The sequence below is a fragment of the Marmota flaviventris genome, chromosome 1, assembly GCF_047511675.1.
Source record: "Marmota flaviventris isolate mMarFla1 chromosome 1, mMarFla1.hap1, whole genome shotgun sequence".
Classification (NCBI taxonomy): Eukaryota; Metazoa; Chordata; class Mammalia; order Rodentia; family Sciuridae; genus Marmota; species Marmota flaviventris.
The window spans coordinates 24,716,880-24,734,163 of NC_092498.1; the positions used below are offsets into that span (position 1 = coordinate 24,716,880).

General features: G+C 38.4%; 1 protein-coding gene across 1 annotated transcript in view; it reads left to right on the forward strand.

Moving 5' to 3' along the window:
- Positions 1-17,284, forward strand: part of LOC114108465 (A-kinase anchor protein 9) — an 86,406-nt gene that overhangs the window by 1,660 nt on the left and 67,462 nt on the right. Inside the window, 6 exon segments of the mRNA XM_071612027.1 lie at positions 6,412-6,458; positions 8,500-8,745; positions 9,273-9,317; positions 11,970-12,062; positions 14,076-14,321; positions 14,849-14,893. Of these exon segments, the coding sequence (XP_071468128.1) occupies positions 6,414-6,458; positions 8,500-8,745; positions 9,273-9,317; positions 11,970-12,062; positions 14,076-14,321; positions 14,849-14,893 (720 nt within the window). The 5' untranslated portion in view covers positions 6,412-6,413.

The window sequence follows — 17,284 nt, forward strand, 5'->3', positions numbered from 1 at the left end:
TTTAATTGCCATGTTTAATAATTAATGGTATGACTGTACTAGTAAATAGTCACTAAAAAAGAAAAAGATGCACTGCCGCAGTCCGGCTGCAGCAAAATAACTGGGGGGTGACGAACAACTTGTGTACGTTGATACAGCAGGAATAGGAGCCGTTTATTGCAGGACAGGAGCAGTATTTATACATTCCACACAGCTTATCTAATTAGCATAAACTAGATACATCAGTCAACCAATAAGGAATCTCCACACTTAATGGCTCGCTTTTGTTACTTCTCAAACCACTCCCTCTGGCATTTTGCCAGGCACCATCCAGACTTGTTTACGAACTCTAACATTCCCCTGGCAAAATGCCAGGTGTTATTTTGACTTGTTTACAGACTCCGACAATGCACATGTGATGGTACAAAAAATATACAAAACATTTTGTAAAGGAAGCTAATGGTATCACATAACCCAATTTGAACTTTTGAAACAATTTTTATAATAAAATATATAACTTAAAATTTATCATCTTAACCATTTTTACATATTTTTAATTTGTTCTGATTAATTATACATGACAGAATGCATTTGGCACATCATACATAAGTGGAGTATAACTTCTCATTCATCTGGTTGTATGTTATATAGAGTTACACAGGTCACATAATCATATATGCTCATGGAGTAATAATGGCTGATTCATTCTACTATCATTCCTCTCCCAAAATCCCCTCACCCCCTTCACTCCCTTTGTCTAGTTCAAAATACCTCTGTCCCCTCCCCTATTGTGAATTAACATCCACGTATCAGAGAAAACATTCGGCCTTTAGTTCTTTGGATTGACTTATTACACTTAGCATAATATTCTCCACATCCTTGTATTTACTGGCAAATGCCATAATTTCATTCTTCTTTGAGACTGAGCAATATTTCATTGGGAATATCTATCACAATTTCTTTATCCATTCATCTGTTGAAGGGCACCTAGGTTGGTTCCATAATTTAGATATTGTGAATTAAGCTGTATCACTGTAGTATGCTGATTTTAAGTCCTTTGGATATAGACCGAGGAGTGTGATAACTGGATCAAATGGTGATTTCTTTCCAAGTTTTCTTAGGAAATTTCCATACTGCTTTCTATAGTGATTGCACCAATTTGCAGTCACACTAGCAATGTCTGAGTGTACCTTTTCCCTTTCCCTCCACATCCTTGCCAACATTTTTTGTTTCTTGTATTCTTGATGATTGTCATTCTGACTGGGGTGAATTGGAATCTCAGTTTTGATTTGCATTTCTCAAATTACTAAAAATGTTGAACATTTTTTCATATATTTGTTGGTTGATTGTATTTCTTCTTCCTGCAAAGTGTCGGTTCAGTTCCTTAGCCCATTGATTGGGTTGTTTGTTGTTTTTGGTGTTGAGTTTTTTGAGTTCTTATGGAAATTAATGCTCTATCTGAGGTGCATGTGGTAAAGATTTTTTTCCCATTTTGTAGGCTCTCCACATTATTGATTGTTTCCTTTGCTGAGAAGAAACTTTTTAGTTTGAGTCCATCCCATTTATTGATTTTTGATTTTACTTCTTGCACTTTAGGAGTCTTGTTAAGTTGACTTCCTAAGTCAGTTCCTAAGCTGACATGGTGAAGACTTGAGCCTACTTTTTCTTCCATTAGGCCCAGGGTCTCTGTTCTAGTGCCTGTCTTTGGTCCACTTTGAGTTGATTTTTGTGCAGGGTGAGAGATAGACGTTTAATTTCATTTTGTTACATATGAATTTCCAGTTTTCTCAGCACCATTTGTTGAAGAATCTGTCTTTTTTCTGATGTATTTTTTTTTTTTTTTTTTTTGGTGACTTTGTCTACTATGAGATAACTGTATTTATGTGGGTTTGTCTCTGTGTCTTCTATTCTCATTGGTCTACATGTCTGTTTTGATGCCAACACCATGCTGTTTTTGTTACTATGGCTCTGTAGTATAATTTAAGGTTTGGTATTGTGGTGCCTCCTGTTTCATTTTTCTTGCTAAAGATTGCTTTGGCTATTCTGGGTCTCTTATTTTTTGTAAATGAATTTTATGATTGCTTTTTCTGTTTCTATGAAGAATATCATTGGGATTTTTTTTATTTTTTTTTTTTGTACCAGGGATTGAACTCAGCGGCTCTCAGCCACTGATCCACTGAGCCACATCCTCAGCCCTATTTTGTATTTTATTTAGAGACAGAGTCTCACTGAGTTGCTTAGTGCCTCACTTTTTCTGAGGCTGGCATTGAACTTGAGATCCTTCTGCTTCAGCCTAATCTAAGAGCATGAGAAATCTTCTGAGGTCTTCCTCAATTTCTTTCTTTAGTGTTCTATAGTTTTCATTGTAGAGGTCTTTCACTTCTTTTGTTAGATTGATAACCCAGTTTTTTGTGTGTGGCTATTGTGAATGGGGCAGTTTTCCTAATTCTCTTTCAGTGAATTCCTCACTCATGTGTAGGAATGCATTTGAGTGCTTAGCCATGTTTATTATTTTTTTAATATGTATTTTTTAGTTGTAGATGGACACAATATCTTTATTTTATTTTTATGTGGTGCTGAGGATCGAACCCAGTGCCTCACGTGTGCCAGGTGAGTGCTCTACCACTGAGCCCAAGCCCTGCTTAACCATTTTTAAATGTGCAGCTCAGTATGTTCATATTTCCGTATGTGATGGCACACACTTGTAATTCCAGCAACTTAGAAAGAGGCTTAGCAAGAGGCTCACAAGTTGGAGGCCAGCCTGGGAAATTTAGTGAGATTCTGTCTCAAAAAACAAGAAGGACTGGGGATGTAGCTCAGTGATAAAGTGCCCCTAGGTTTAATCCCCAGTAGCTCTCACCCAAAAAAGAAATAGGTTGCAAAACAATCTAAACATATCTCCAATATTTTTTTATCTTATAAAATGGAAACTGTGCCCACTAAGTAACAATTCCCTTTTCTCTGCTTCCCCCAATTCCTAGCAGCCATCAGCCTATTTGATGTTTCTTTGAGTTTGACTACCTCATGTGGCTTATTTTTTATGTCCTTAGAGGTCAGCCATGTTATATGTACCAGAATTTCCTTCCTTTTTTTAAGGCTAAATAATATTTTTATATGCATGTGTTTTATAATTCTATTCTTCTGTAGGACACATTTATGTTGTTTCCAGCCTCTTAGCTTTTGTGAATAATCCTGCCATAAACAAATGTAGAAATGTCTTTGAGATTTTGCTTTTATTTCTTTTGGATTTATGCACACAAGTGAAGTTGCTGTGTCCGATGGTGAATTTATTTTTAATTTTTTGAGGACCCATCATATACTGTTTCCTAACAGCTGCACCATTATTATTTCTCACCAGCATTGCTTTTACCTTCTCCACATCCTTGTCAATGTTTGTTATTTTGTTTCTTTAATGGCAGCCACCTTGGCATCTCTCTTGTAGTATGACATAAACATCTTGGTGTGGTTTTGATGAACGATGTTGAGTATTTTTTCATATGCATATTAGCCATCTGTATATTTTCTTTGGAGAAATGTCTATTCAGGTTCCTTGACCACTTTTAAATTAGGTATCTTTTGTCATTAGATTGTAGAAGAAGTTCCTTATATATATTTGGGACATTAACTCCTTATCAGGTATATCAGATTTGCATACAACATTTTCTCCCATTCTATAGTCTGCCTTTGCATCTTGCTGATTGTGTCCTTTGATGCACAGAAGTTTTAAGTTTGGGGGATCAGGTGCTGGGGATTGAACTCGGGCATTCAACCACTGAGCCACATTCCTAGCCCTATTTTGTATTTTGTTTAGAGACAGGGTCTGAGTTGCTTATTAGCATCTAGTTTTTTGCTGAGGCTGGCTTTGAACTGGTGATCTTCCTGCCTCAGCCTTCCAAGCCACTGGGATTACAGGTGTGCACCACTATGCCTGTACTTTTGTTGTCATATCCAAGAGTCATTGACAAATAAAATGTCATGAAGTTTTCCCCCTAGATTTTGTGCTAAGAGTTATAACTTTAGGTCTTGTTATGACTTAGTTTTTGTATGTGATGTTTGGTAGTGACCCAGTTTTTTTCCTTTTTCATGTTGATCTCTAGTGTCCCCAGACTGACTGACTGACTGACTATCTATCTATCTATCTATTTATTTCTTACTAGGGATTGAACCCAGGGTGATTTATCACTGGCTATACCCCTCAGTCCTATTTATATATTTATTTTGAGACTGGATCTTGCCAAATTGCTGAGGCTGGTCTGAAACTTGTGAGCCTCTTGCTTAAGCCTCCTGAGTTGTTGGGATTACAAGTGTGTAATGCCTGGCTAATGTCTTTCATCAATTTTTTTGTAGTTTTTTATTGTACTATATGTCTGTATGTATATGTGTTTGTATATATATGCTACCTCATGTATAGTAAATTTCTGGAAAATTATACATAGGACCAGGATGGAAGGGGAGGGAGGTGTTTTTTTTTTTGTGTGTGTGTGTGTGTGTGTGGTGCTAGGTGCTAGGTATTGAACCCAGGGCCTTATACATACATGCTAAGCAAGGGTGTAGCCACTGAGCTACACCCTTGGTCTGAGAATTTATTTCTTTCTTTTTAAATATTTTTTTATTTTTTCATTGTGGTTGTACACAATACCTTTTACTGATTTATTTTCATGTGTTGCCGAGGATCGAACCCAGGGCCCCGCATTGCTAGGCAAGCACTCTATTGCTGAGCCACAACCCCAGCCTGAGAATTGATTTCTTAATGTCGTGCGCGCAGAGGACTGGGTTAGAAAGATCAGCCTAGTGAGGCAGGCGGGGCGGGGCCGCGGGCGCAGAGGCGGGAGGCGGGAGGCGGGAGGCGGGAGGCGGGAGGCGGGAGGCGGGAGGCGGGAGGCGGGAGGCGGGAGGCGGGAGGCGGGAGGCGGGAGGCCGGAGGCGGGAGGCCGGAGGCGGGAGGCGGGAGGCGGGAGGCGGGAGGCGGGAGGCGGGAGGGCGCAGAGGACTGGGTTAGAAAGATCAGCCTAGTGAGGCAGGCGGGGCGGGGCCGCGGGCGCAGAGGCGGGAGGCGGGAGGCGGGAGGCGGGAGGCGGGAGGCCGGAGGCGGGAGGCGGGAGGCGGGAGGCGGGAGGCGGGAGGCGGGAGGCCGGAGGCGGGAGGCGGGAGGGCTCAGAGGACTGGGTTAGAAAGATCAGCCTAGTGAGGCAGGCGGGGCGGGGCCGCGGGCGCAGAGGCGGGAGGCGGGAGGCGGGAGGCCGGAGGCGGGAGGCGGGAGGCGGGAGGCGGGAGGCGGGAGGGCGCAGAGGACTGGGTTAGAAAGATCAGCCTAGTGAGGCAGGCGGGGCGGGGCCGCGGGCGCAGAGGCGGGAGGCGGGAGGCGGGAGGCGGGAGGCGGGAGGCCGGAGGCGGGAGGCCGGAGGCGGGAGGCGGGAGGCGGGAGGCGGGAGGCCGGAGGCGGGAGGCGGGAGGCGGGAGGCCGGAGGCCGGAGGCGGGAGGCGGGAGGCGGGAGGCGGGAGGCGGGAGGCGGGAGGCCGGAGGCGGGAGGCCGGAGGCGGGAGGCGGGAGGCGGGAGGCGGGAGGGCGCAGAGGACTGGGTTAGAAAGATCAGCCTAGTGAGGCAGGCGGGGCGGGGCCGCGGGCGCAGAGGCGGGAGGCGGGAGGCGGGAGGCGGGAGGCGGGAGGCCGGAGGCGGGAGGCGGGAGGCGGGAGGCGGGAGGCGGGAGGGCGCAGAGGACTGGGTTAGAAAGATCAGCCTAGTGAGGCAGGCGGGGCGGGGCCGCGGGCGCAGAGGCGGGAGGCGGGAGGCGGGAGGCGGGAGGCGGGAGGCGGGAGGCGGGAGGCCGGAGGCGGGAGGCCGGAGGCGGGAGGCGGGAGGCGGGAGGCGGGAGGCCGGAGGCGGGAGGCGGGAGGCCGGAGGCGGGAGGCGGGAGGCGGGAGGCGGGAGGGCGCAGAGGACTGGGTTAGAAAGATCAGCCTAGTGAGGCAGGCGGGGCGGGGCCGCGGGCGCAGAGGCGGGAGGCGGGAGGCGGGAGGCGGGAGGCGGGAGGCCGGAGGCGGGAGGCGGGAGGCGGGAGGCGGGAGGGCGCAGAGGACTGGGTTAGAAAGATCAGCCTAGTGAGGCAGGCGGGGCGGGGCCGCGGGCGCACCTGCCAGGCAACGCAGCATTCCAGGCGCCTGCGGCTGTGACGTGTCTTAACTCCCGCCTCACTCTGTGTTTAGGTGGAGACGGGTGGCGACCGTTGTACTCGTTGTACTCCTGTGGACGAGGACGATTCGCCAGTGATTGCAGCGACTGACTGTTTTTGTTCCGGGGGTGTCGGGAGGCAGCTCCCGACCCGGCCCTGCGGCCTGGGTCGCGGAGCTAGCCGTCCCACCTCGGTCTGAACCGATTTTTCCTTTCTGCCCCCGACCCCCTCCCCGTTCTTTCCCTGCCTACCCCGCAGAAGCCATGGAGGACGAAGTAAGGAGAAAGATCGAAATCGGTAGAGCGAAGGTAGGAGAGCCGGGGACCGCCGGGCCAGAGGTGGGAGGCGGTGGCCGGAAAGGGTGGGAGGAGGCCTGGGGAACGAGTTTTTAAGAATGATCTGCTATGCTCCAAGTAGTTAAGTACATTCCAGCAGCTTAATAATGTGCAAATAGAGGCAACTGGTCTTGCACCTGTTCCTCAACACACTGTGTAGTTACTAAATAACTGGGGAAAATGTTAAATGTGATATATTTTTATACTCTGTAAGTATAATCATGAGCTATTCTGACTTATGAATTAAATATCTTTATTAAGGGAATAGGACATGTTTATATGATTTTCTTCATCTATAGCAGATAATTTAAGTCTAAAATGTTATTTATAAATAATGTATTTGCCGCATATTTTGATAGTAACATTAGCAAGATTGCTTTAATACTTTAGATAATAAGAAACTTATTTGCTGTCTTTGTAATTGGTCTGGTTAATAGTTACAGTTATTCTAGGCAGATATTTCCTCTTTTTAAGGCAGAAAGGAACTTACATGTGGTCTTCTTTTTTCTCCTCTTAAGAGTGATTCAGGAGCTCAAATTAAATTAAAGTCTTTGTCAGTAGTTGCTTTATATAAAAATCAGAAAACTTACTGTATTTTAAAAAATACAGTAATAGCTCAGCAATAGATCCTTTGCCTAGCACGTACAAGGCTGTGGGTTTGATCCTCAGTACTACATAAAAATAAATAAAATAAAGGTATTGTGTCCATCAAAAAAAAAATTCTTAAGAATAAATAAATAAAATGTAAGTGAGCAATAGGAAAAATACCTGAAATCTGAACTCCAAATGTCAACAAAAGTTGTTAAGGTTGTAGTTTTCCAGAATTTACCTATGCCTATGAATATAATGATGTTTAAATTCATACTGGATATAATCATTGAAAGCTATGAGCCTGAGACTTGCCTTATCTTTTTAAAAATGAAGTGTAATTTTCCTTTCATGAAAAGAAATAGATATGCTACAATACTAGTTTATACCTGCTATTATATCACAAAGTCTTTAATAGCAATTGCTTGCCTTGGTATTTTTAATATAAGTTCACCATAATTAGTCTAGTGTTACCTGGTATATAATGTGTACTTCTGATTTTAGGTGGTAAGAAAATATTTTAGGTCTTAAAAAACTTTGGATAGTATAGTAAGAAAGTTTTTACCTTTTTCAGTTTTCTTTCTGCTTATGATAACGAAAATCTGTTTGATGCTTGTCTGCCTTTAACAGTCTTTTATTTTGTCCATTTTTTTTTCATAGCCTTCAGCAACCTCTAACTAAAATTTCAATAATAGATTTATCATTTCTTTTATTTTCAACTTATCTCTTAAAAGAAATAACAAGTGATATTAACTTTCAATTTATGCCAGAGATTCCATCTCCTTTTAAAATAAACTTAAAGAAAATACACTGTTTAAAATATATTAAGTAAATGATAATGTATCGATGACTAGGGTTTGGTACAAATTCTGATGATGACAGACAAATGATAAAGGGTAGAAAACACTGCTGTTTAAAATTTTAAGTTACTTGTAAGTTTTTCCAACTGTAAATATGGCTGCGGTGAGCATTTGTATAGCTAATAGGCTAATTATCTTTTTTGTATAAAAGATAATTATAGACGATATCTTTTGTATAAAGTAGTAGAACAGAACAAGTGTGTTCGGAGCTCCTTGTTTTTGTGTATATTTTCATATAATCTTAAATCCAGAGATTATACTGTGAATGAGAGTCCCTCTATTCCCCTATTCTAGTTATAGAATAGTTATTCCCCTAACTCAGCTAATTTCCTCTTCTTTAGACTTGACATGTTCATTTCTTACCCCTCAATTATTTAATAAGTTCATTCACAAGTACCTAGTTTTACAACCTTTATAACCCGAATATTCAATCCAATAGTTATTCTGAAACTGTGAAGTCGTCTATATTATTATCATCATTTTAACTTGGTGATAGTTTGATCTTTTAAAGAAAGTGATCCCAAAGAAAAATTATCATTGATGTTAATGATACTTTTTTCCTGTAGCTTGCCGAGTTTCGACAAAGAAGAGCTCGATTGGAGGGACAAAACCCTCATAAGAAGCCAAAAAAGAAGAAAACCTCAAGCAGTAAAAATGATGTTCATGGCTTGAATATTGATCAACCAAAGAGTGAGGAGATGTTGATAAATAGTTCTCAGGGTGTTGGATCAGCCGTGATGCCTGAATCCACAATAATGAGAACTCTAAACAATGAAGAAATGCTTAAGCATGAGCAGGTCTTTTCTTGTGATGTAAGTATTCATCCAGATTTTAAAACATTCTACCTCTAACTAGAAAGTAGTGGCAGTGAAAAGTCATTAGCATCCACCTGAGGGAAGCTTGACAAAGTCATTGACTTTTTAGCATCAAGAACTGATGATTCTTTTAAAGAACTTGAACTTTTCTGATGGCATGTTAAGGATTTAGTTTTTTATTTAAAAGAGTTACATGAATTAAAGGAATGGTGTCTTTGATGCTTTTGGCTTACAGATGACATCTACTATATATGTAAAAGTTCTTGGTACTTTTGTATTTATAACAATGCCTTGTGATAAATTTTATATGCATTATTATAAGTCATTATAATTCATAATGAAATGAAATTTTTAAAGATTTGGATAATTTTTACTAGTTTTTTAATAGTATTTTTGTGAATTTTCTATCATTGTTACTAACAGCAACGTCTTAGTAAAGCAGGATTTTTTTTTTTTTTTGTAAAGTATGATATTTAGCAGGGGAAAAATGTCATAATTGTAATCATGTTTTACTTTTGTTTTAGCCGGAAAGTGAGATTTCAACCACAGCAGATGATTACACTTCGGAGGTAAGACTAACATATCCCAATTAAAAATGTCATAGATAAAATTGATATTTTTTTGAAATTATTGATTGTTGGTACTTTATTTCTTATAAATTTATATGCTTCTATATATATTTAATATAAGTTAACATAATGTAATATAAATGGATTGAAAAAATTAAAATTATATTTTACTGCTGTATCTTTTTCCAGTGGTTAGCTAAAGTCTTAACTGTTTGAATTCCTTAATCCTTAATTACATAGCAGCCCTACTTTGGTTTTTAGGAAAGTTGAGCCTGCATTTCTAGGATCCATGACCATTTTAAGATAGCCATTTAGCACAGTAAAAATTTTATAATTAGTATGATTTTTATAGTAATGCTTTTTACAAATCTTTGAATACTTGTGTGTGTGTGTGTGTGTGTGTGTGTATAAATGTTTATTGGAATTAATGTTGCTGTAGTGTTGTGCATGCGTGTGCATGCGTGTGCATGCGTGTGTGTACGTGTGTGTTACTGGGCATTGAACTCAGGGCCTTGTACATGCTAGGAAAGCACTTTGTCACCAAGCTACATTCCCAGCCCTTTTTCAGTTTTATTTTAAGATAGATTCTCACTAAGTTGTCCAGGCTATCTTTGAACTTGTGATCCTCCTGTCTCAGCTTCCTGAGAAGGGATTAACGGTGTGCATCACCATGCCTGACAATGATGATTTTTATTTTAGGTGATAAACTATAAAATAGGCATTGGTCTCTTAAGAAATACCTGCCTTCTTTATATGTTTGCAATAAGTATCACTTTGTTATCTTATTCTTTTTAGATATGATTGTCATTTCTTTGCTCCTAAATTTAGAGTACATGGAAAATTATTCTTTACTCTGAATGTTTAAGCAACTTAGTATATTTCATAAGTCTGAATTTATTGTAGGCTTCTAATAGAAAAACTATGTCCTTTTTTTTAAGAGAGAGAGAGAGAGAGAATGAATATGAATCTTTTTTGTAGATGGACACAACATGATGCCTTTATTTTATTTTATTTTTTTAATGTGGTGCTGAGAATCGAACCCAGGTCCTGCCCATGCTAGGCGAGCACTCTACTGCTGAGCCACAATCCCAGCTCGAAAAACTATGTTCTTAAATTAACATATTACAGTTTTTATTTTTGTTGTTTGGGTGTGGGTGTGTGTATGTTACTGGGGATTAAACCCAGGGGCGCTCTACCACTGAGCTACATTCCCAGCTGTTTTTATTTGAAACTGACTTTCTAAGTTGCTCAGGCTAGCCTTGTACTTGCAAACCAGAATTATCTCAACGTTATCCATGGTGAGGTTGACTCTGAGGACCTGCCTCTGAACATCTCCCAAGAAAATGCTCCAGCAGAGCAAAATCTTGAAAGTCATTCACAAAGACATTGTTAAAATTTGCCCTGAGCTTTTTTCTGAGCTGGCACAAAATAAAGAAAACTACAGGGAAAAAAATGTCAGAGGCATTCTCTTAAACTCTCTAAAACCTGGAAGCTCTGAGGACTCCCAATAACTACTGATGCCTTTCTGAGCTGCTTGACTATCATACCTCCCAGTCTGGAGGTGAGATCACTTTTCTGTCAAAAATGTCTGTTGCCTGAAGGAGACTCAGGTCTCATCATATGAGAGCAAAGATCAGATAGCAACTCTGCTTTTGTGGAGTGGAGAAACAGGGCTTTCAGATTGTGTATTGATGAGTATTGCATGCTGTAGCTTGGGGAATTTGGTGGGAAGGCCTGCAACTAACTAAAGATGAGGATGAGAAGAGTGAAATGGAGAGTGAGGTGAAGTTTGAGAACTCTTCTGCAAACTTATGAAAGAAATCTTAGATAAGAAGTTGAATATATTAGTTATGAAGGTTGTGACAATCCTCCAGTAGGCTGTCTTCAACCTGCTGCATTGTGACTAGCACTCAGGGCTGAACAGCGAACTCAGCAGATCATAACAGTCCAGGCCCTTCAAGACAACTCTACAATGGGCAACATGATGGCCAGAAAGTACTTGGAGATAGATCCTAACCAACTCATTGTGGGGCATTATAAATATGTTTAAACTGAATTAAAGGAGAACTAACTGAATATCTGCTATAGAGGTATTAGATATAACTATTATACTGGATAAATAATTTATGTAATACCGATAACATGATATTTGACATGATCTTTGATGATATTTACAAATATTCATTTTATTACACTGTTACTTCAAAATAGAAATTTTAGTGTGTACTAAAATCAGAATGTGTCATTTCTGAGTCATGAAAAACTAATTGAGATTTAGAAGTATTATAATTTGAAAATTATCACAAGTGACTTTATATCTAGAATTAGTATTCCTACATTCTTGTGGTTTTTCACCAATTACAATAATGTGTTAACAAAAGTTATTTTTTTTGCCTTCCCTTTAGCTTTATTTCTCAGAGATTATTCTTAGAATAAAAGTAGAGCAATCAAACTGATTTTTAAAAAGTCTCTTAGTTAGGACCCTCTCCCCCTTTTATTTGGCAGTTGTGGGTATTGGGCCTTGCACATGCTAGGCAGATGCTCTACAACTGGGCTACATCTTCAGTCCTAGGATTTTAGGACTGAAGTTAGGACTTAATCCTAACTCTAGACATTCTGACTAGTCTGTCCTACATATTTCAATGTTAACAGAAGCCCGCAGAAGCCACGGAGGACGAAGAAAGAAGGATAAAGATCGAAATCGGCAGAGCGCTGGTAGGAGAGCCGGGGACCGCCGGGCCAGAGGTGGGAGGCGGTGGCCGGAAAGGGTGGGAGGAGGCCTGGGGAACGAGTTTTTAAGAATGATCTGCTATGCTCCAAGTAGTTCAAGTACATTCCAGCAGCTTAATAATGTGCAAATAGAGGCAACTGGTCTTGCACCTGTTCCTCAACACACTGTGTAGTTACTAAATAACTGGGGAAAATGTTAAATGTGATATATTTTTATACTCTGTAAGTATAATCATGAGCTATTCTGACTTATGAATTAAATATCTTTATTAAGGGAATAGGACATGTTTATATGATTTTCTTCATCTATAGCAGATAATTTAAGTCTAAAATGTTATTTATAAATAATGTATTTGCCGCATATTTTGATAGTAACATTAGCAAGATTGCTTTAATACTTTAGATAATAAGAAACTTATTTGCTGTCTTTGTAATTGGTCTGGTTAATAGTTACAGTTATTCTAGGCAGATATTTCCTCTTTTTAAGGCAGAAAGGAACTTACATGTGGTCTTCTTTTTTCTCCTCTTAAGAGTGATTCAGGAGCTCAAATTAAATTAAAGTCTTTGTCAGTAGTTGCTTTATATAAAAATCAGAAAACTTACTGTATTTTAAAAAATACAGTAATAGCTCAGCAATAGATCCTTTGCCTAGCACGTACAAGGCTGTGGGTTTGATCCTCAGTACTACATAAAAATAAATAAAATAAAGGTATTGTGTCCATCAAAAAAAAAAATTCTTAAGAATAAATAAATAAAATGTAAGTGAGCAATAGGAAAAATACCTGAAATCTGAACTCCAAATGTCAACAAAAGTTGTTAAGGTTGTAGTTTTCCAGAATTTACCTATGCCTATGAATATAATGATGTTTAAATTCATACTGGATATAATCATTGAAAGCTATGAGCCTGAGACTTGCCTTATCTTTTTAAAAATGAAGTGTAATTTTCCTTTCATGAAAAGAAATAGATATGCTACAATACTAGTTTATACCTGCTATTATATCACAAAGTCTTTAATAGCAATTGCTTGCCTTGGTATTTTTAATATAAGTTCACCATAATTAGTCTAGTGTTACCTGGTATATAATGTGTACTTCTGATTTTAGGTGGTAAGAAAATATTTTAGGTCTTAAAAAACTTTGGATAGTATAGTAAGAAAGTTTTTACCTTTTTCAGTTTTCTTTCTGCTTATGATAACGAAAATCTGTTTGATGCTTGTCTGCCTTTAACAGTCTTTTATTTTGTCCATTTTTTTTTCATAGCCTTCAGCAACCTCTAACTAAAATTTCAATAATAGATTTATCATTTCTTTTATTTTCAACTTATCTCTTAAAAGAAATAACAAGTGATATTAACTTTCAATTTATGCCAGAGATTCCATCTCCTTTTAAAATAAACTTAAAGAAAATACACTGTTTAAAATATATTAAGTAAATGATAATGTATCGATGACTAGGGTTTGGTACAAATTCTGATGATGACAGACAAATGATAAAGGGTAGAAAACACTGCTGTTTAAAATTTTAAGTTACTTGTAAGTTTTTCCAACTGTAAATATGGCTGCGGTGAGCATTTGTATAGCTAATAGGCTAATTATCTTTTTTGTATAAAAGATAATTATAGACGATATCTTTTGTATAAAGTAGTAGAACAGAACAAGTGTGTTCGGAGCTCCTTGTTTTTGTGTATATTTTCATATAATCTTAAATCCAGAGATTATACTGTGAATGAGAGTCCCTCTATTCCCCTATTCTAGTTATAGAATAGTTATTCCCCTAACTCAGCTAATTTCCTCTTCTTTAGACTTGACATGTTCATTTCTTACCCCTCAATTATTTAATAAGTTCATTCACAAGTACCTAGTTTTACAACCTTTACAACCCGAATATTCAATCCAATAGTTATTCTGAAACTGTGAAGTCGTCTATATTATTATCATCATTTTAACTTGGTGATAGTTTGATCTTTTAAAGAAAGTGATCCCAAAGAAAAATTATCATTGATGTTAATGATACTTTTTTCCTGTAGCTTGCCGAGTTTCGACAAAGAAGAGCTCGATTGGAGGGACAAAACCCTCATAAGAAGCCAAAAAAGAAGAAAACCTCAAGCAGTAAAAATGATGTTCATGGCTTGAATATTGATCAACCAAAGAGTGAGGAGATGTTGATAAATAGTTCTCAGGGTGTTGGATCAGCCGTGATGCCTGAATCCACAATAATGAGAACTCTAAACAATGAAGAAATGCTTAAGCATGAGCAGGTCTTTTCTTGTGATGTAAGTATTCATCCAGATTTTAAAACATTCTACCTCTAACTAGAAAGTAGTGGCAGTGAAAAGTCATTAGCATCCACCTGAGGGAAGCTTGACAAAGTCATTGACTTTTTAGCATCAAGAACTGATGATTCTTTTAAAGAACTTGAACTTTTCTGATGGCATGTTAAGGATTTAGTTTTTTATTTAAAAGAGTTACATGAATTAAAGGAATGGTGTCTTTGATGCTTTTGGCTTACAGATGACATCTACTATATATGTAAAAGTTCTTGGTACTTTTGTATTTATAACAATGCCTTGTGATAAATTTTATATGCATTATTATAAGTCATTATAATTCATAATGAAATGAAATTTTTAAAGATTTGGATAATTTTTACTAGTTTTTTAATAGTATTTTTGTGAATTTTCTATCATTGTTACTAACAGCAACGTCTTAGTAAAGCAGGATTTTTTTTTTTTTTTGTAAAGTATGATATTTAGCAGGGGAAAAATGTCATAATTGTAATCATGTTTTACTTTTGTTTTAGCCGGAAAGTGAGATTTCAACCACAGCAGATGATTACACTTCGGAGGTAAGACTAACATATCCCAATTAAAAATGTCATAGATAAAATTGATATTTTTTTGAAATTATTGATTGTTGGTACTTTATTTCTTATAAATTTATATGCTTCTATATATATTTAATATAAGTTAACATAATGTAATATAAATGGATTGAAAAAATTAAAATTATATTTTACTGCTGTATCTTTTTCCAGTGGTTAGCTAAAGTCTTAACTGTTTGAATTCCTTAATCCTTAATTACATAGCAGCCCTACTTTGGTTTTTAGGAAAGTTGAGCCTGCATTTCTAGGATCCATGACCATTTTAAGATAGCCATTTAGCACAGTAAAAATTTTATAATTAGTATGATTTTTATAGTAATGCTTTTTACAAATCTTTGAATACTTGTGTGTGTGTGTGTGTGTGTGTGTGTATAAATGTTTATTGGAATTAATGTTGCTGTAGTGTTGTGCATGCGTGTGCATGCGTGTGCATGCGTGTGTGTACGTGTGTGTTACTGGGCATTGAACTCAGGGCCTTGTACATGCTAGGAAAGCACTTTGTCACCAAGCTACATTCCCAGCCCTTTTTCAGTTTTATTTTAAGATAGATTCTCACTAAGTTGTCCAGGCTATCTTTGAACTTGTGATCCTCCTGTCTCAGCTTCCTGAGAAGGGATTAACGGTGTGCATCACCATGCCTGACAATGATGATTTTTATTTTAGGTGATAAACTATAAAATAGGCATTGGTCTCTTAAGAAATACCTGCCTTCTTTATATGTTTGCAATAAGTATCACTTTGTTATCTTATTCTTTTTAGATATGATTGTCATTTCTTTGCTCCTAAATTTAGAGTACATGGAAAATTATTCTTTACTCTGAATGTTTAAGCAACTTAGTATATTTCATAAGTCTGAATTTATTGTAGGCTTCTAATAGAAAAACTATGTCCTTTTTTTTAAGAGAGAGAGAGAGAGAGAATGAATATGAATCTTTTTTGTAGATGGACACAACATGATGCCTTTATTTTATTTTATTTTTTTAATGTGGTGCTGAGAATCGAACCCAGGTCCTGCCCATGCTAGGCGAGCACTCTACTGCTGAGCCACAATCCCAGCTCGAAAAACTATGTTCTTAAATTAACATATTACAGTTTTTATTTTTGTTGTTTGGGTGTGGGTGTGTGTATGTTACTGGGGATTAAACCCAGGGGCGCTCTACCACTGAGCTACATTCCCAGCTGTTTTTATTTGAAACTGACTTTCTAAGTTGCTCAGGCTAGCCTTGTACTTGCAAACCAGAATTATCTCAACGTTATCCATGGTGAGGTTGACTCTGAGGACCTGCCTCTGAACATCTCCCAAGAAAATGCTCCAGCAGAGCAAAATCTTGAAAGTCATTCACAAAGACATTGTTAAAATTTGCCCTGAGCTTTTTTCTGAGCTGGCACAAAATAAAGAAAACTACAGGGAAAAAAATGTCAGAGGCATTCTCTTAAACTCTCTAAAACCTGGAAGCTCTGAGGACTCCCAATAACTACTGATGCCTTTCTGAGCTGCTTGACTATCATACCTCCCAGTCTGGAGGTGAGATCACTTTTCTGTCAAAAATGTCTGTTGCCTGAAGGAGACTCAGGTCTCATCATATGAGAGCAAAGATCAGATAGCAACTCTGCTTTTGTGGAGTGGAGAAACAGGGCTTTCAGATTGTGTATTGATGAGTATTGCATGCTGTAGCTTGGGGAATTTGGTGGGAAGGCCTGCAACTAACTAAAGATGAGGATGAGAAGAGTGAAATGGAGAGTGAGGTGAAGTTTGAGAACTCTTCTGCAAACTTATGAAAGAAATCTTAGATAAGAAGTTGAATATATTAGTTATGAAGGTTGTGACAATCCTCCAGTAGGCTGTCTTCAACCTGCTGCATTGTGACTAGCACTCAGGGCTGAACAGCGAACTCAGCAGATCATAACAGTCCAGGCCCTTCAAGACAACTCTACAATGGGCAACATGATGGCCAGAAAGTACTTGGAGATAGATCCTAACCAACTCATTGTGGGGCATTATAAATATGTTTAAACTGAATTAAAGGAGAACTAACTGAATATCTGCTATAGAGGTATTAGATATAACTATTATACTGGATAAATAATTTATGTAATACCGATAACATGATATTTGACATGATCTTTGATGATATTTACAAATATTCATTTTATTACACTGTTACTTCAAAATAGAAATTTTAGTGTGTACTAAAATCAGAATGTGTCATTTCTGAGTCATGAAAAACTAATTGAGATTTAGAAGTATTATAATTTGAAAATTATCACAAGTGACTTTATATCTAGAATTAGTATTCCTACATTCTTGTGGTTTTTCACCAATTACAATAATGTGTTAACAAAAGTTATTTTTTT